The sequence below is a fragment of the Lactuca saligna genome, chromosome 2 (genome assembly GCF_052625555.1).
Source record: "Lactuca saligna cultivar CGN05327 chromosome 2, ASM5262555v1, whole genome shotgun sequence".
NCBI classification, from domain to species: domain Eukaryota; kingdom Viridiplantae; phylum Streptophyta; class Magnoliopsida; order Asterales; family Asteraceae; genus Lactuca; species Lactuca saligna.
Genome location: NC_136418.1, coordinates 105,515,234 through 105,535,992, shown reverse-complemented (window position 1 = coordinate 105,535,992; position 20,759 = coordinate 105,515,234). Strand labels below are relative to the sequence as shown.

At 35.5% G+C, this 20,759-nt stretch overlaps 3 protein-coding genes across 4 annotated transcripts; 1 reads left to right on the top strand and 2 right to left on the bottom strand.

The window, feature by feature from the left end:
- Positions 1–5,054: 5,054 nt before the first annotated feature.
- On the bottom strand, positions 5,055–6,423 carry LOC145031283 (polyubiquitin-like). Its single transcript, XM_078979805.1, has 2 exons — positions 6,291–6,423; positions 5,055–6,176 (listed from the first exon to the last, which is right to left on the bottom strand). The coding sequence occupies exon 2, from the start codon at positions 6,174–6,176 to the stop codon at positions 5,256–5,258; it is 921 nt and encodes a 306-aa protein (XP_078835931.1). The 5' UTR covers positions 6,291–6,423; the 3' UTR covers positions 5,055–5,255.
- Positions 6,424–7,704: 1,281 nt separating this feature from the next.
- LOC145029951 (uncharacterized) lies at positions 7,705–8,292 on the top strand. Its single transcript, XM_078978395.1, has 2 exons — positions 7,705–7,952; positions 8,049–8,292. Exons 1-2 carry the CDS (start codon positions 7,705–7,707, stop codon positions 8,290–8,292), a joined length of 492 nt encoding a protein of 163 aa, XP_078834521.1.
- A 4,549-nt stretch (positions 8,293–12,841) lies between these two features.
- Positions 12,842–16,115, bottom strand: AUG4 (HAUS augmin-like complex subunit). Of its 2 annotated transcripts, XM_078979804.1 has the most exons (15): positions 15,945–16,115; positions 15,687–15,855; positions 15,558–15,605; positions 15,326–15,445; positions 15,024–15,263; positions 14,824–14,920; positions 14,656–14,701; positions 14,496–14,589; positions 14,327–14,398; positions 14,181–14,239; positions 14,044–14,112; positions 13,913–13,964; positions 13,721–13,798; positions 13,575–13,656; positions 12,842–13,283 (listed from the first exon to the last, which is right to left on the bottom strand). In XM_078979804.1, the coding sequence occupies exons 2-14, from the start codon at positions 15,813–15,815 to the stop codon at positions 13,588–13,590; spliced, it is 1,173 nt and encodes a 390-aa protein (XP_078835930.1). In that variant the 5' UTR covers positions 15,816–15,855; positions 15,945–16,115; the 3' UTR covers positions 12,842–13,283; positions 13,575–13,587. The 2 variants fall into 2 exon arrangements, with proteins under 2 accessions (XP_078835930.1, XP_078835929.1); XM_078979803.1 differs by having other exon boundaries at positions 12,842–13,292; positions 15,687–16,115.
- Between the last annotated feature and the right edge of the window lie 4,644 nt (positions 16,116–20,759).

Here is a 20,759-nt window from a genome sequence, read left to right as displayed (position 1 = left end):
CCCAAAACCAAAATATCTAATGGTCAACCTTGGTCAAACTTCTAGTCAATGGCCCATGGTCAAAAAGTCAATGAACCAAGAAAAATCCAACAGACTGAGTACACCCAGCATACACCTAATTGACTCAGTACGTGCCGCGTACTTTCCCTGCCCACAACCAACTTATAAAGTGTCTTAATCCCTTAAGCCAAAATGTCAAATGCCTAGATCTAGTTCCCAAAACATGCCTTAATCCATAAAGTCGATAGCTTTGAGCTTTTCAATGGCTCAATGGGTCCCAAATCCAAGTTCTTACTTTATAACTCCAACAAAGAGGCTAATATACATGCACGGGTTGATATTAATTATCAAGATCACATTTTATGCATTTGGGACACTTAAAATGTCCAGATCTAGTGTCCAAACTCTTGGGGAAAGCTCAACCTCATAAAGGCAAACCAAAGGGACCAAAATAGTCATAAACAAGCCTAAAAGAAGATCTATACAATGAGTAGACAAGATAGGGACTTTATACCTAAAAAGTCATGAAATGAAGATAATAACACTGGATCGTCCAAGGAATGAGTCTACAACCTTCTTCTTCTCTTACACAAACCACCACAAACACTCTTCCAAGCTCTAAAACTCACTTAAGGCACTCTAGGGTTTCAATATAGACTAAATGGGATGGAGGCTAACCTGAAATATCCAGAGGAAGGATATAATGTTTCTTATATAGGGGTAAAACCCCAAAATTAGGGTTTGGTGTTGATGGGAGTACACCTCGCGTACCTCTTAGTACGCCCAACGTACTTAAGGAGAACCCGCGATCAACTCACCCATTAAGTCCCGCGTACATGATGAGTACGCCCTGCGTACATGACGAGTACGCCCCACATACTCATTGATCCTCTACAACCCTTAAGCTTCATTTAGCCCTAACTTCTTCATTCTAAGTGTGTTTCCGACGAACTTTATATTCTCGGAAAGGTGAAGAGAGATCCTACACTTCTAACAACTCACCATAGCCTTAAAACTCCCGAATAAAACCCAAAGTTCATAAAGGCCTGTACTACCAAATTATGATTATACCCCTGGGATTTGAAACACATCTGAACTCTCGAATCAACTATTCCACATCCAAAAAGGCTAATTCTCTTCTTCCCTAAGGCCCTAATCCTTATAGTAACCGATCTTCAGCCACAGCCTCGAATTAGAAATGGATTTGGAATAGGGCGTTACACAAACATAGGGGGAAATATCAATATGGAAAGTGAACAAAAATGGTCGTGAGCAATCCAGATTATTGATTACCAAACCCTATTCGACCCATAGTTTCTTTTCTAACATGTATTTGTAAGAAGGAAAGAAGATTGGCTTCTAACCTTTACTCTTACCATACTTTTGTGGATCTCTAACAAAATCCAGTTATTTTTTGTTCTTTTTCTTAGTTGTTTAGTTCTTAGATTTGGTCTATCTTTTTTTTCATCAAAACATTAACAAGACCCAATCATTCTAATGCTAGTTATTTTCAAAGATTTATGACATTAAAAACTATCAAGAGCTTTTATTGTTTTAGCAATTGATTGTTCATCTTTGTGGGATTTGAGAGGTCGGTTATGGGTTTTGTGGGATTTGGGAGGTCGGTTATTGTGTTTTAATTGGTAACGTTAGGGTATAAATAAAAGGTTTTTAATATATATATATATATATATATATATATATATATATATATATATATATATATATATATATATATATATATATATATATATATAGGGGTTAGTGAATATGTGGTTGTATTGTATGTAAAATTACATATAAAACCTACTAAAACTACATAGTTTTAACTAAAATTTGGTTTAAAACATTTTTAAATTTGATGCGTATTATAATTTCCATAATTTACATCAAATTTCTCAAGCATAACATGGTTAATTTTGGTTAATTCCCTTTAATAAAAGATAATGCATATCTTTCATGTCGACAATTGGTATAGTAATTCCCATCGTCTTACGTTGATTAATGTACTAGGTGTGAGACCCGTATATTATACCGGTTGAACTAAAAAATAATTAAACTTAAAGCATAAAAAATAAATATTTTTTAATGTACAACTTTAAAATAAGAAAGAAAGAAACGTATTTATTACAATTTAATATCATATATATATGATATTTAATACTTTATATATATAAATATGTGACTTTAATTAAAAATTGAAACAAACAAAAAATTAACAAATGGAAAATCTTTATTTCAGAATTACCACAAAATGATAAGTATCAAAACTCATGAGAGATTGACAAGTGGTAAAAAAAACCTTCATTTATTAAGAATGATGTTTCTTTTTTTTTCTTATTTATCCCGTGTCAATATTTATGAACACAAAATTGCTCATGTCAGTTTAAGATGGAATTGAAAAAAAATATATTATAATAAAACCACAAAGTCAATGTAAGAGTAATCATTTGAAATAAATTATTGAGGAAAATCGATAGAATTGGAGATAACTGATAAAATGGGAAATATATTACATTTAAAATTAAATATTTGTATTTAAATCGTCAAAACAACGTAGTATTGGAAATTCTATACCTAATGATATATACATGACAGTCACATATTCACTTTTCTCATATATATATATATATATATATATATATATATATATATATATATATATATATATATATATATATATATATATATATATATATATATATATATATATATATATATATATATATATATATATATATATATATATCATTGATCAAATAAATTTCTTTTAAAATTAATTAACCATAACAATAGTAAAAAAATAATATTCAATCAAATTTGTAGTTTTTAGATTAATCCATCATAAGAATTATTAAAAGTAACATAAATCGATAATTATATTTAATTTTATTAATGCGTAAAATACATGTGGCAACTATTTGTAAAATGTGATTCTAATATATTTCTATGTAATCATATTGTTTAAAAAAAAAAAAGAGTTCAAATTTATCTATCATCTTAATATAAGAATTCTTATTATATGGATAAGGTAATTTCAATAACATAATCATTTTCAACCACATTTTAACCACATAATTTTAATACGTATAACACGCGGTCATTTGCTTGATCCTAAGATAATACAAAAGTTAAACTACTTAAACACTTTGATCACTCTTCTCTTCAGATCACAGGTCCTTGTGTATTTCAATATAGTCACTTCAGACTATCATCGTTTATTAAATCAAAATAAAAATATATGTATAAAATGCCACCTAGTTGTTTATGTATAAAATGACATGAGGATTACCATGCATTATGGATTACCTAAGTGGTCAACGGCTTCAAGCAAGCAAACGAGGAAGAAAAACTTTGATCAAGTTATTGTCCGGTTTCATTCAAGATTTGTTTGTGTAGATATCGATATTGATGATCAATCTTGATTCTCAGACCGTCCGCTATACATATCACGAACCACGGAACCACGAGACCATCACCAACCATGAACTATTGTTGGTGTACCCTTCACGACCACGAAGAAGAGAGAGAAGAAGAAGAAGAAAGCTCATCTGAGAAAGAAGAAGGTCGTGGTCCTTCATGTTGCCCACCACAAATCACCATGAACACACCCAACCACGAATGGTCGGGATAGTGTGCACGGGCGTTTTCCGTGGCCACGTAAACCACGAGACGGTTCGTGTAGTATATACCAGAAGGCCTTATCTTGTACATCAAATGGTCCCCACATTGAAATGTATGAAACATCCTATCATTGTGTTTATTGTTGGTTTGTCTATCTTGAAAGAGCAAGAGAGATATGTTAACCCACATTTAAACACTTCAGAAGTACATGGTGTGGGGCCATTCCACCGACAATATTGCCCCTACCCGACACGCCAAAACTTCAACTCCATCCACCCTTACCTTAGGCAAATTAGGCTCACGAGACGCTTTGTTCCTTAACAAAACTCACTTTATGCACATTAACTAACCTTATACAAAGAAATATATTTTACACCACATGTGCCGATACTTTAGATAGATTTTAATTAGCTAAAATATTTTAATAGAATTAAACTCAACAACGATATTGCAAATTTACAACCATGAAAAAACGCAGAAAGTAATTCAATAACTTCAGAAAAAAAAATCTAGAAAAGAAGTTGAACAAACAAATTGAACGAGATGTGCCCTATAAGGTGAAAATGTAACAAATTGTTACGATTCTTATTGGTTCAAACTTTAACTTATCACAGAAATTTATTCTCTCTAAAAAATACCAAAAAAAATGTTATGGGATGTGTTTAAGTTGTCACAGAAACTTAATCTCTTCAAAAAATACCAAAAAAAATGTTCTTCCACATGGAATGTTTTACTGATGGTGATTTTCAAAAAAAAAAAAAATGAAGTCGGTCTTTCTTTTTCCCAAAAAAAATGAAGTGGTGATTTTGGGAAAAACTTTTATGCTTGTCATGTCTCGTACCTATGACAATTTACTCCATAGGAAATGGAGCAATAGTTACTCTATTGGCATCTTTATAGGAAATGGAACAATAGTTACTGTATTGGCATATTATTTTTTATGCTTACCAATTAAAAAATGATTTAGGTTGTTTTTTTAGGTTTTAAAAAATCATCAAATTTTTGTTTTTGTGTTAATTTAATCATCTAATTTTTAAAATTATGTTCATTAAGTCACTAAATATTTTAAGGATTAAGTAAACTAAAAATTTTAAGGATTAAGTAAACATAATTTTAAAAATAGGTAACCAAATAAATACAAATCTAAAAATTAAATGATCAAATCAAAAATAAAATTAAATGATCAAATCAAAAATTAAGTAAGCAAATAAACATAAAATCAAAATCTAATGACCTTTTAAAATTTAAAAATAATTAAATGATCAAATAAACACAAAACTAAAAATTAAATCATCAAAAATAACCTAAAGAAAAATAACATAAAAATAAAAAGTATTTAATCAAATATAAACAACTGCATTAAATAAAGCAATAGAAAACAAAAACTTTTTATACATGAAAATAGACAATTAACTTCAACCATTTTAGAGTAACAAAAGACTATTCTGATTAGTGTTTTTTTAATAATCCAAAATTATAACACAAAGATGTTCAATCACCAATTCATCAATCAAAGATGTTCAATCACCAATACATCAATAAACCAAAACAGGGCATCTAACACAAATTCATACTTATAGTATCCAATAACAGTATCAAAGCAACACCAAGATAACTATCTAGTTCAACTTCTAGAGATCACCACCACGAAGACGAAGAACAAGGTGCAAAGTGGACTCCTTCTGGATGTTATAATCAGCCAAAGTTCGCCCATCTTCCAATTGCTTCCCTGCAAAGATCAACCTCTGTTGATCAGGTGGAATCCCCTCCTTATCCTGGATTTTAGCCTTCACGTTATCGATAGTATCAGAGCTTTCCACCTCCAGCGTTATAGTTTTACCCGTTAAAGTCTTGACAAAGATCTGCATACCACCGCGCAGACGAAGAACCAGGTGGAGAGTTGACTCCTTCTGGATGTTATAGTCTGCAAGTGTTCGCCCATCCTCCAGTTGTTTTCCGGCGAAGATCAATCGCTGCTGATCCGGTGGAATCCCCTCCTTATCTTGAATTTTGGCTTTAACGTTATCGATGGTGTCGGAGCTCTCAACCTCCAAGGTGATCGTCTTTCCGGTGAGGGTTTTAACGAAGATCTGCATACCTCCACGAAGACGAAGGACGAGATGAAGCGTTGACTCCTTTTGGATGTTGTAGTCGGCGAGGGTACGGCCGTCCTCAAGCTGTTTACCGGCGAAGATGAGACGTTGCTGATCGGGAGGGATTCCTTCCTTGTCTTGAATCTTTGTCTTCACGTTGTCGATTGTGTCCGAGCTCTCCACCTCCAACGTAATCGTCTTTCCGGTTAGGGTTTTGACGAAGATCTGCATGCCTCCACGAAGACGGAGAACGAGATGGAGAGTCGATTCTTTTTGGATATTGTAATCGGCGAGAGTACGGCCGTCTTCGAGCTGTTTACCGGCGAAGATAAGACGTTGTTGATCTGGAGGGATTCCTTCCTTGTCCTGTATCTTCGTTTTCACATTGTCGATCGTATCGGAACTCTCGACTTCAAGAGTAATAGTCTTACCGGTTAGGGTTTTCACAAAGATCTGCATCTATATTCAGAATAACAACGAATCAAAACTTAGAACCAATATAATTCGAAAAATCGACAAGGATTCTTGAATATAAACTGGAAATTTTACTTATATAAAGAAATCATGATTTACCTTCTGATCAAAAAAGATTGAATGCAACGATGAACTTGAGAAATTGTTATTTGCTTGGGATTTGAATGATGTTGTGAATTATGGGGACGAAGAAAATCTCTATTTATAACCGCCTTTGAGGAAGGTTTATTTGTTCTCGAGTCTTCTAGTATGCGGCTGTTTGAAAATTTCATATCAATCATTAATTATAAAAAATAATAAGATATACGATTTTTCTAACAAATATCAAAGATAAAGTATCTTCATATGTATAAGTAAACGTTAATGAACCAATTAATGCATTCGGAATTTAAACTATCAAGTATCAACGTTAAAAGAAATGGTTATAAATTTTTATTTAATTTTTTAAATTATGTTTTTTATCAGAAAAAAAAAATCTTGAATATATCATTGCTCATGATTTTTCTAATTCATAGGAGAAAGCTCCATATGTAGAGAAAGCAATTGTAAGGAAAGCTATGTTCGACTCTGTAAGATTAGATCTTCAAACAATTCAATGATAATCTCTGTAATAACTCTTACACCTCCTTCTCATTTTTGTCAAATCATCTATTATTATCTCAGTTTTTATGAAATTAATTATGTTGTTTATGATCAATCAGAACAAAAACTCAAAGGTGATTGCCAAAGTGTTGAGAGTGATGGTGGTTGCTTGATATTTGACTAGAGATGGTGGGGTGGATATGGGTGAGATAGACCATTTTTGTACCTATATGACATCTTAATAAAAGGCAAATATATTAACAAAAACAGGTGAGGTGATTTACTGTATTTAACCGGCTCTACGGATAGAGTTAATGGTTTAGGGACCAAGTTTATAATATCCAAATAACAAGTTTGTCCATATTATTATTGAAGTTGTAACATAGATGCATATTATGTGATACTACAGGGATATTTTTGTAACTTTCTCTAAAATAAAATTGGATTTTGGTTAATTGTAAATAGCCTTTTTCATTTCAACATGAGCAAATAAATTTTAAAAAATAAGAAAAATTATTTTTTGGATATCCGATATCCAAAATACTGTAAAATGATTGTCCAAATCTAAAAAAATCAGATATCCAATTTGTTGGCGAGAGCTTAGCTGGATAAGGATAATTATATAATTGTAGTTTGTTGTGTAAATATTATCAGATCCTAGAATAGCTGATAGATAGTTATTTTATTTGTTATCTAAGTACTGTAAGATCCGATCAATGAAATATATTGAAAAACTTCTTCCATCTCTCTTTCTCTGATCTCTAAAACCACATGGTATCAGAGCGTAAGAGATCCTGAACCATCGCATTAAATCCACGTATTGAAAACCCTTGAAATCACCGAACCAGCGAAGCATCATGGGAACAGACGACTCCGTGATTGTCTAGAATGTCCAGGACACACCATTCCCCACAGGTGTTACCTTGATGACATGAATTACCCGTTGTGGTCGCAATTGATGAAGATGAGGATCGGAGCTCGTAACAAATCCGGTTTCCTCACCGGCACATCCGCGAAACCTACCACCAACGACAAGGCAATTGAAACATGGGTCACCGACAACAATAGGGTCAAGAGCTGGCTCATTGACTCAATGAACCCAAACCTAATGCGCCGATTCATACGTCTCCAAACGACTGCAGAAATATGGGAGGCGGTGAAGAAGACGTTTTACGATGGGTCTGACGAAACCTAGCTCTTTGAACTAAATCACAAGTCCTTCACAACCCGACAGAATGGTAGAAACCTACCCACATACTACAATGAATTGATCAGCATCTTTCAAGAGATTAATGCCCGTTTGGTAACTGAAGAAGCGATTGTGGCTGAGACGGTGGCAGTAAACAAAACCCTATCTCGGTTTAGGGTCCACATCTTCCTAGCCGGATTAGATCAAGAATTCAATCAGGCAAGGAGCGAAATTCTGAGGAAGGATCCAGCTTTGGATCTCGAGACCTCATATGCATACATCCATAAGGACTACACTCAGCGACAGTCCATGGAAGAATCCAAGCCATAATCGGATAGCATAGTCCACATGGTTGCACGAAATCGGAATCAAAACAAAGGAAAGAGCAACAAAGGGAACATGTTCACATGTACCTACTGTGGTGAAGATGGACATTCAAAAGCAAAGTGTAATGAGCTCATAGGCTACCCGGAATGGTGGGATTTCACCAAGAAACCAAGGAAGAAGATTGGTCAAGCGGCTGTGGTTAAGTCTCCCCAGACTAAGGAAACAACAACACCCATGGCAGCTCAGACTTCGGAAAATACGGGTATGTCATACACTACTAAAATTGATCAAAGTGATAAATGGATTATTGATACAGGAGCTACCGATCATATGACAAATGATCTATCCAAATTAATTACACATCACACTCTAAAACAAACAAATATCCGAACTGCAAGTGGTGAAATAGAACCAGTGATTGGTAAGGGTACAGTAAAAGTCACGGATTCTATGGATTTGGATTTTGTCCTTGTAGTCCCTTCTCTATCATCAAACTTATTGTCCGTTAGTCAAATCACTGAAGCTCTAAACTGTTATGTTATCTTTTGGAAACATGACTGTGTATTTCAAGACTTGGTAACTCACCGGACTCTTGGCTATGGTACTAGACGTGGCAGGCTGTATTACCTTGAAGAAAATCATCAAAGTCAAGCGTATCATGCAGGGGTAGCTCAAGTAAATAAGTATGTTGCAATGCTTTGGCATCGAAGACTAGGGAATTTATCTTTCACATACCTTAGAAAACTTAAACCTAATTTGTTTTTGAATGAAACGGATCATGATTTTAAGTGTGGTGTTTGTAAGTTGGCTACAAACACGAAAATTTCTTATTCATCAAGTGATAATAAATCTACCATTCCTTTTATGAAGATTCATTCGGATGTATGGGGGCCTGCCCAAGTACTTACTCCTGATGGTGCTAAGTATTTTGTAACTTTCATTGATGAATGTACTTGTATGGTGTGGGTATCACTCCTTAAAACCAAAGGAGAAGTAGTAAAAGCTTTTAAAGAACTATACCATATGATTAAAACTATATACCAAACGGAAATTCATATACTCCAATCCGACAATGGGGGAGAGTATATAAATTACCAGATGAAAACATTTTGCAAAGAAAAGTTGATTCACCATCAAACTTCTTGTGCAAGGTCACCACAGCAAAATGGCCTTGCCGAGAGACGAAACAGGCAACTAATGGAAATTGTTAGAGCCTCCCTCTTTGACATGGAAGTTCCTTGGAAGTTTTGGGGTGAGGCATTGAGATCCGCAGCGTACCTTGTCAATCGCACACCATCCAGGGTATTGGAATTCAAGACGCCACTGCAAACACTATGTGAACTAACCAAGATACAAATCAGTGAGGTCTTGAGCCTCGAATATTTAGATGCACAACTTATGTACATCAAAACATAGGGAAGTTAGAACCAAAATCTGTCCGGTGCATGTTCCTCGGGTATGTGGATGCCAAGAAAGGCTACCGGTGCTTTGACCCAGTTGAAAACAAAGTCCATGTTACACGTGACGTAGCATTTCATGAAACCATTCCATTTTTTGGTCATGCATGCTCTCTTCAGGGGGAGAGACAAGAAAAAGGAAAAAAAAAAATACATGACGTATTGGAAATGTGTAACATAGAACATGTAGTGCATGATGTCGATGTCGAGGAAGAAGGCAGTGGAGACTCAACACATGACAACACAGCACATGCTCACGTTTATACATCTAGTACCAGTACCGAGCCACAGTCCAGTACCCAAGTCGAGTTACCAGATCTGGAAGGAAGGGAAGATGATGCGGAACTGGAAATCCCGGAACCGGAGATGAGAAACACCACTAACAGTCCAGAGGTTGACCCCGACCCTGGTTATTTTGATATTATTTTGCAGTATATTAACGAGGAGGAGGAGGCTGGAAGTGAATGAAGGTACCCTATGAGAAATAATCAGAACCAACCTAAGAAGCAATATGTACCGTATTTGAAGGCAAAGGCAAAGTATCCAATCGGAAACTTTGTTTCTCATCACCGACTGTCGGATACATATGCACTAAGATTCGAATGTATTTCAACTATCAACATTCTAAGAGATGTACAAGAAGCCCTTAAAGACGAAAAATGGAAGAAAGCAATGAATGAAGAAATGGAGGCACTACCAAAGAATAAAACGTGGGAATTAGTGAATTTGCCAAAAAAAAATAAAAAGACTGTTGGGTGCAGGTGAATTTATAATGTAAAGCTTGATGAAAAGGGCAACATAGACCGGTACAAGGCTAGGCTCGTAGCCAAGGGGTACACACAGAAATATGGTATTGATTATGGGGACACATTTGCACCAGTGGCAAAGATGAAGACTATTCGAATCCTAATATCTATTGCTGCAAACAGAGACTGGCCCTTGAAACAATTTGATGTAAAAAATGCTTTCTTAAACGGATACTTGGAGGAAGAAGTGTACATGGATCCACCACCAGGAATTGTGAGCAATGGAAAAGTATGTAAACTAAAAAGGGCATTGTATGGGTTGAAACAATCTACAAGAGCATGGTTTGGAAGATTCTCCGCCTTCATGAAGAAAATCGGATTCAAACAGAGTGATGCGGACCAGACACTCTTTGTCAAGGGTGGAGGACAGAAAGTGACAGCACTCATAGTGTATGTAGATGATATGGTGATTACTAGGAATGACTCTGAAGAAATATCAAATCTACAAAAAGTTCTCGCCACTGAATTTGAACTAAAAGACCTCGGACACCTTAAGTACTTCTTAGGTATTGAGGTTTCACGATCTAAAGCTGGAATAAATCTGTGTCAACGAAAGTATGTCTTGGATCTACTAACAGAAACGCGAATGCTAGATTGTAAACCGATAAATACCCCTATCGAAACTAACCATAATCTTTCTATTATGGAAAACCAGGTGTCGGCTAACAAAGAGAGGTATCAAAAATTGGTGGGTAAACTCATTTATCTAGCTCACACTAGGCCGGATATTGCCTATGCTGTGAGTGTTGTTAGCCGGTTTATGCATGCTTCGGGTGAAGAACACATGAATGTTGTACATATGATATTAAGATATCTTAAGGCATCTCCTGGAAAGGGATTGTTTTTTGGAAAGAATGCTGAACATAATACCGAATTGGAGGTGGCTAGATACAAGATGCCGATTAGGGTGGAGATAGGACGGATGGCAAGTCAACCTTAGGATACTTCACGTTTGTGGGGGGTAGTTTAGTGACTTGGAGAAGTAAAAAATAGAAGGTGGTAGCTAGATCAAGTGTGGAAGCTGAATTTCGTGGAATGGTACATGGAATATGTGAACTATTGTGGTTAAGAAGAATATTGCTAGATCTGGGTATATACTTGAGTAAGCCTATGTTACTCTATTGTGATAATAAATCTGCAGTCAAGATTGCAAACAACCCAGTACAACATGACCGAACGAAGCATGTGGAGATTGATAGACACTTCATTAAAGATCATCTTGAGAAAAGAACAGTGGAATTGCCACATGTAGCATCAAAAGAGCAACTAGCTGACATGTTGACCAAAGTTGTGTGTGGGAAGATTTTCGAAAGCATTCTGGACAAGCTGGGAATAATAGATATCCATTCTCCATCTTGAGGGGGAGTGTTGGCGAGAGCTTAACTGGATAAGGATATTTAGATAACTGTAGTTTGTTGTGTAAATATTATCAGATCCTAAAATAGCTGATAGATAGTTATTTTATTTGTTGTATAAGTATTGTAAGATCCGATCAATGAAATATATTGAAAAACTTCTTCCATCTCTCTCTCTCATCTCTAAAACCACACAATTTTTTTCAGATGGGTACTTTAAACACTTCTAACCGTCGGTACTAACCCATCTATGGCCAAAAGATGCCCGACTACCAGCACTATTAGCATTTATAATCAAATTTAATGCATGTCTACCTATTCACAAGTTATATAAAGTTTGAAAGATATGATAAACTAAAATTAATATATAAACTTCAATATAACTATCTAAAATATAATCCTTATCATGCACGGATATTATTTTCCTCTTCTATAATACAATTTTCTTTTATGAAAAAACTTTTTAACCATTGCAACGAAATCAAAACATGATGCATAAAATAACAGTATTTGTCAACAACCATTAAATCAAGGTATTTGTCAAAAACTATTAATCTCACATATTATTCCGGTAATTCGATGCATTGACTTAAAAATTTGTCCTTTCTACTCAAAATTGAGTCTCAATATTCATCTATTAAGTTCACATATCACACAGAGTCACCTAGGATCATGTAGAAAAAGACAAATTGTTAAGATCGTAACCTAAGATTGTAGGTTGAACATAGAATCGTAAGATTATACAACTATTAATCTCACATAAAATAACAATATTTGTCAAATACCATTAAATCACGGTATTCGTGTGATATGTGAACTTAATAGACGAATATTGAGACTCGACTTTAAGTAGAAAGGACAATTTTTTAAGTTTGCATCGAACTACTAGAGTAATATGTGAGATTAATTTCTAATGTTAAGAAAAACCATAGAATTTACCCTTTTAGACACGGACAAATTTCAAAACAATAAATATGTTTGGATCATATCATTGTACAATCTTACAATCCTATGTACAACCTACAATCTTAGGTACTATTCATGTCAATTTTAGATCAAGACTATTACACTATTAAATAAAAAATAATGCAACTTTGATAAGCTTTTCTACTAAAAAAAATCCACTTTTGCATTTGAAAATCTTGAATACACAACAAACAGAACTCATTCTCAACAACTTTATCAAATATCTCAAGAGTCCATTAAGAGAATGCGTGAATCTCACAACAAATATTTCTTTCCTTCTTCCCATTTTTTCTTTCTAAAGAATGCCACTCCATCTGAATTCTTTACTTTCTTCCATATTTCTTTACACACATTTACACAAAACCCACAAATCCATACTCCAAACATCAACTCAAATGGGCATCTTTCACCTGTTTGACCTGATCATATTACTTTTATTGTTTGATTGGAAAAAAAAAATACAATTTTCCAAATTAACCATTTAATTTGACCTGATTGAACAATTACATTACAGGTGAAATCTGATATAAGAAAATTACAATTTACAATTACCAATGAAACCTAATATAATATAAAGGTCAAACTGGTTAATTTGGAAAAATTACAAACATTTTTCCAAATTTACCATTTTGACCGGATCAAAATAGTTAATTTAGAAAGAAAAAAATAATAATAATAATAAATAAGATTGAGCAAATTACCGAATTATTCATTTCAAGAACTGGGTAATCGGTTGAGATCCATTTCCACTTGGTGAATTGTCCATTGCATATTCTCCAGTTTCTGAAAAAATTACATCATATTTAACATTTTTATTTTATTAATTAAATTCACCAAAATTCTATACCTTCACTATTTCTTGATATTGCCTTGCGATTGTGTCAAAATGGGGGTCAACACCTTGATATTCTCTAAGCCGTGTCACCTACAATACAAATCAGTATTAATCATCCCAATTCATGAGGGCATTATCGTCTTTTTCACATACAAGAGATTGATAAATATGAAAATGATGCAAGAAATAACAATAACGTAGTACAGCTTTGTTGTATGCAAGTGAAGCTTCTTCTGTGGCTTCAACGAGATATTTCCTGTAGAATTACGAAAACGCCCTTTTCAAAATCACAGAGAGAAAAACAATTCAAGAAAACACAATTTACAATACCTTACCTTATCTTATGCAATGCTGGGACTGATTCCTGTGTATAAGTCTCAAGCAGAAGAATATGCTCCAAAACTCTGAACAAAACAAAATGAGAGGAGGGCGTTTTCGTCTTTTCAACAAAGTGATAGGTAAAAACACAAACCTCAATTTGGCGCTCATTGTTTCACACCTTTTGCACAACCAAGTCTTCTGCAGTTCATCCTACAAAATAAAATTTTCATATAGATTTTGTTTATTATAAATTAAAATTAAAATAAAAATAAAAATAAAAAATCATCATGTGCTCACGTATTTATGTTGATGTTGTAACTTCAAATCTTTCACAAGCTTAATAAGCACACCAAGTATCTGCTCCAACACCTTTCAAACAAATGTGAATTCAAGTAAGCCAATAAAAATAAAAACATTACAATATCACAAATAAAATAGTTATAGTTATTAAATAATAAATAAATACATTGTAATATTCTGCAAACTTTCTGTCAGCTGAATATAGATCTTCACGTAAAGCTGTTTCTTCTCTTTCAATCTCCTCAATCATTATCTTTACCCTGTTTTTTAAAGAATCAATATTATTCCATAATATCAAAAATAAAAAGCAAATGAAAATTACAGACCTTTCTGGAAGCCTTGCAGTTGAATTTTGACTTCCTGTTGATGAATCTGTAACACAAGATTCTTCAATAAACTAATATGATTGAAAGAAAACGATATAAAAGATTATACATATGTCCTAAATTTGATTAATTTATCCTTATACATCGATGCACTACATCAAAACTAACCCAAATCATCAATAAAAGCATCAGCCAACTTGTCACATTTAGCCTTTAAACGGATCTCAATCTCACGAAGAAGAGGCATTTGATATTCTCCCACATCCTACAACAATTGATCAAATATTATATAACAAAAAAGAAAAAAGAAAAACTAAACAAATAGCAAAATGAGGGGAAAAAAATACAGGGTGAAATTAGTCAATTACCATAGGTAATGGTGCATGTTGGACCTGACTTTGCCATAAATAAGCAGGTGTTATTCCAAGAAAGCGATTAGGAACACCACCAACTGTAGATTCAGGGGTAATGTTTGTGTAGTTACTTGAAAAACCACTCAATTTCTCAATTTCTTCCTCATGAACTTCACCATCTTTTGAAATTAATGGAAGTCTAAGTCTCTGAGCAGCTTCTGCAACAACTAATCGATGTTCAAGTGCTTCGTATACCTGAAACAATATCATCAAATTAAATATATTTCATGAAACCCTAAAAGATTTTGAAATCAGACCTCAGGAGAATTCTTTAGGCCAAGATTGGAGGAGTGTGTCTCTCGAATGCCTCCAAGATTGGCTACTGAAACAGCCTGTTGATGATCTTCAACCATACCAATTGCTTCGCAGTATATAGCCTGCATTTTAAATCACTATCACCGATAAAATTTCCCTCGGATATTATAATCAGTAAGAAATTACCACACACAAAAACCCTAATTTGATAGATGTGAGGTAGCAAGAAATTACCATGGCTTCCAAATAACGTAGTCTTTCTCTCGACATTTCCTCTCGCGCCTGAAAGGTGAATCAAAAACAGAGTAAATTAAACCCAAATCGAGAAATTGTATCGAACAATGAGAGTAGAATGGATCGTACAAGTTGGAGATCGTTGTATACAGATTTGGAGACGAGAGATCCATCGGGAGCTAAGCAGTGACGCTCCAATTGGTCGATCAACTGGGTTACATCTGCTGGAAGGTTTTGCCCGCCTCCTCCTTTCGCCATTTTTGCTTTCTTTTGTTTTTTCAAAATCTAACCACACCGTCTAAGAGGGTGTTTGGCTAAGCTTATTTAAAAATGCTGTCAACAGGGGAAAAAGGAAAATCGAGAGTAGGCACAGTTGAACGAAAGCACCTGAATCGAATCTGTGGTGTCCGACGGTATCCGGCGACGGAAGTGGGCGGCGAGTAATCGGGAATCGCCTGAGGAGGCGACGAGAGAAGAATGGAGGATGCTGTGTATTTTCTTGTCCGGCGAAGCATACGAACGAAAGCTTATTGAACTTTTTTTTTTTTTTTTTTAAATGTTGGGGAATTTAAAAATAGCTTTGCAAACAAAACCGTAAAATTGGTTTGTTTATTCAAAAATTGTGGATAAGTTTAAGTTGTATGGTTCTTTGGTTTTGTCGTCTATTTTTTTTTTAGTGTAGCATGTGTCCTTCATGTGAAGGTAATTTTGTCTTTTCACCTATATTTCACATTACCGCTATTTGAGAGTAATACAAGCTATTTGTGTATATCATCCCTAATTTTCAGTTGGCTACACATATTCCTTCAACCACTTTTGACGATGTGAAAATCAAAAAACCCTAATCACAAAACCTTTTTCTCATCGAGCTTCAATCTATTGTTGAGATTACATAAATGGTTCTCACAATGTGATCCATCCAAGCACACCGTGAAGAAATTGATTCCAACCAAATTTATGGTAAGATTATAACATCCAAAACTATGGTCCTAAAAATTTTATTTTTATAATAGATAAAAATAGTAATTTCAATCATCTATACATCTTATCAAATCAATGTATTAAATGTCTCTAAATCAAAGTAAATATGAAATGCGAAATCTTCATAGTGTGTGCGATACAGTCAGCCTGAGCTCTTCCGCTTGGAACCGGAAGTACCTGAAACGTAAACTGAAACCGTAAGCACAAAGTTTAGTAAGTTTCCCAAAATACCACATACCAACATAACACATAACGAGCAGCGCCCAAAGAGATACAGACCCCACCCACACTCACATAACGGGCCCTGCCCAATGAGATACGGGCCCCGCCCACACTCGCATAACGGGCCCCACCCAAAGAGATATGGGACCCGCCCACACTCGCAATACAGGCCCCGCCCGATGAGCATACATATACAAGCACATACAAGTATCATACAAACAACGAGTATATCAACTTAATCAATAAGGTTCGTCCTTGGTGCCTTAGACCCACTAAACCCGGTGAGGAAAACTCACCTCGAAAAGCTGAACAAAACGAATGATCCTTGACTGCAGGTCCTACAGCTTCCCGAGCTATCAATTACCAAATAAAAGCTGATTAACATTTGGGATCTACCTCATAACCAAAAATCCCTACTTGGGGTAAAGAGACTATTTTACCCTTATCATAACTTGGTCCAAGAATAAAACCCTAAATCACAATCTATTGGCCCAAAAGTTAAACAATCCAACATATGGCCCAATTTCCAATTGGGCCCAATCCCTCCACATTATCCTTAGCCAAACGCTCAATAATGTTTCCCTAGAACGTTCTGTACATATAAAGAACGTTGAAATCCGAGTTAAAACGAATAAGTTATGGTCCGTCAAAGTTTTACGGCAAAACCGGCACGACACCGGGAGACGTAAATAGTAAATTTACGATGGAGGACTTTTTAGCCTTAGAAACCTAAACAAAAGTTGTATTATATGTTAAACCGAGAACATACAAAAAAAAAAAAGAACGCCCAAATCTGACTTCGTATGAGGAAGTTATGAATTTTCTAAGATTTGGCTTAGTAGTGCACAACTTGAAACTCGAATTTTAGATCGAGCGGTTTTTGACCTACGCGGCCTAAATGAGAATTGAATGTCTCATTAACAGGAACTCAACAGAAAAAATACAGACAAAAACAGAGTCCGTAAGTAGAAGTTATGAATTTTACGCGGACAATTAACAATATAATCTCCTCGTACTGTTAAATTTAAGATCGTCGAGAATTAGCCGACGAAGTCAAAATGAAAGTTGTAGATCTTATTTTTACCTACGCGTGGATATAAAGAACGTCAAAAATGGAGGCCGTATGTGAAAGTTACGGATTTTAGAAATCGGCAGGGTGCTGCCGCAAAAAGGTGACGTGGCACAATCTTGGCCATTGTTTTCTCCCCAAGGCTTGCCACTAGATGGTGACATGTGGCACCAATTTCAGCCATATTTCACCCTATAAATACAACCCCTTCCACCCTCATTTTTTTCACACCTTTCCCATTCTTTCTTCTCTTTATTCTCTCTCTCTTTCTAGAACCTCTCTCTAGCCCCGAAACCCCCCGAAAAGCCTAGGGAACCTCCCCAGCACGAGGCGGAAGCCCCGGAGTGCTCGACGACTCCGAGAAGAAGAGATTTTCAGCTCGGGAACACTTCTCCAAGCAAAGCCTGGTTTTCTATAAAACCCGTTGTTTCGTCGAATGAAATTATTTTAAGAAGCGAAGGGTTGTCTGAGTTCGGAATCACCACCTTTTCAAGTGAGTGCATGGTCTCTTTCATCTTACACATAGATATGAAGTATTTTATATAAACTATGTGTTATGTGTGCATATTATCTATATACTTTCTATCTATGTTGGATGAACGGTTTAGACAAGTTTTATATGATTTAAATTGTATATGTATTTATATCTACAAAATATGTTGGGTAATACATGGGTAGATGAAATATGAGTTAGATGATGAGTTGAGAGGTGATATAGACCATGAGTTAAGGGTGAGAGGTGGACGATGTGAGAAGCCTTGTTCCCAAATGTTTGCCCCATCATCTAGCAGAGTATGGATGATAACCACGGACTATTCTAGACAGTCCAGTGGAAACACTAGCAGACTCGCAACTTGTAGGTGTTGTGAACGATGTGTTCACCGGTGTACTCTAAAAATCCATTGACATGTATTGCAAGTGGACTCTCAAAAATGATACTGTCAATAAACGATATAACCCTAGCAGCTGTGCTCGAAGGATAATACTGGCAGATGCGCCTCATATAGAATATCACAATTATGGCAGTTGCGCCTAAGTGATAGAGCTAGCAGTTGTGCTTAACAGTTGTGTCATTGACAATGATGGACTTCGTACCTATTCCTTAGGATAATCCTTAGGAATGAATGAATGAGAAATAACTTATTCTTAGGGTGGACCCTTAAGAATAAAGAAGATAATGAGGATGTGTAATTCGGTTAATTGCTTAATAATTATATTATTGTGGGTTGAAAACCCTATGTACTTACCAGGTTTCCCAACCTGACCCACTCATTTTATTTATAGCACATGTGTTGGTATGAAGTCACATTACACTGAGAGATTAAAGGATATATAAATCATTAGTGATAATGAATGTAAGTTATGTTTATGCTTATGTTTCTGTATTGACGATGACATCCCAAATGTTTTAAAATGAATAAAAAATACTTTTCTTCGGAAATGCCTTGATAACGTATTTATAATGTTTTAATGGGAACAAATTCCGCAACATTTTTATTAGAAGATGTACTCTGATTTTTATAAAGCATAAACAAAATCGGTCTTTTCTGGCCGTGAAAACGGGGATGTCACAATTGATATCAGAGCATTAGTTTAAGCGAACTAGTAATATGAATTTATTTCTAGACTTAAACTTTGAATGCTAAGCAATGATTGTGTGGAGTGTGTCTTTCGTAATACACCTGAACAGACACAAGCACTAGCTTATTTAGGGAAAATATCTAACATGATTTTATGTGCTAAATGATTTATGATGCTTTATGATGCTAAATGTATGTTCTAATCTATGGTCTGTTGCCGACCGAATCTGGAAACTTTACGTGTTTAGACTTCTAAACGTTTAAATATGGTATTAGAACTGGCATGTAACTTTTCAGAGTAATAGGGATATTTACATGTTGATTGTAAATAAAATCTTTCATATCTTAATTCTCGTCATTACACACCGAACGTCTGAATTGGTGTATAGATCGAAATGGCAAGAACCCAAAGTGGAGTCGGGAACGCAAATGGAAATAGGAATCAACAGCCCTTGGTGATTGAACAAATACATGTTGTAGTAGAAGCTTCACCTGAACCAATCACCATGGCTGGAGTACAAGCCATGATTCGGGCTATGTTATCTAAACAAAGGGAAGAAATGAGGAGGATGTTGCATGAAAATAGGGACGAACCTACCATGCCCATTGAGCAACCTTAGCTGATTCCCGAGCAATCGGAGGAAGGAAACTATAGCCGCCCTGTAAGTCAAGTTGGGACTCAAGGAGAACGAATGAATGGCCTGGAGAGGGGAAACGACAAGGATGGACGAATGTATAAGAACTTCTTGGGTTCCAAGCCACCAAGCCTTTCCGGAAGCCCGAAGTCGGTTGAGTTTATGGACTGGATCTCCGAAATGGAGATGGTGTTTGAGAGTTGTGACTGTAACGACAGGCAAAAGACCGTCTTTGCAGTCAGACAACTAAAGACTGGAGTGCTAAGTTGGTGGAAGTTGTTGGCAGATACAATGCCACGAGGAGAAGCCATGTGAATTTCTTGGGAAGCATTCGTGGAGCAGTTGAAAATGTAGTACTGCTCTGAGATAGATCTGATAGACCTAAACAACGAATTTCATAACCTGAAGAAAGGAAAGATGAGTGTGGATGAGTATGTCACCGCATTCACCAAGTAGATGAAGTTATTCCCCTACTTGGTGCCTATTGAACTCTCTAAGATCGATAGGTTTGCTAACGGACTGCCCACAGACTTTGGCCCAACAGTCTCAAACCCTAAAATTAGGGTTTTGCCACCTGGTCACGTACGGTGGGCGTACCTCTACGTACGTTGCGCGTACGCCTCTCACAACCCGCGCATACTAAAGGCACTACGCCCCACATACGACAGGTTACGCCCCACGTACGGCTTATGGGTAGCTTACATCTTGGCCCAAT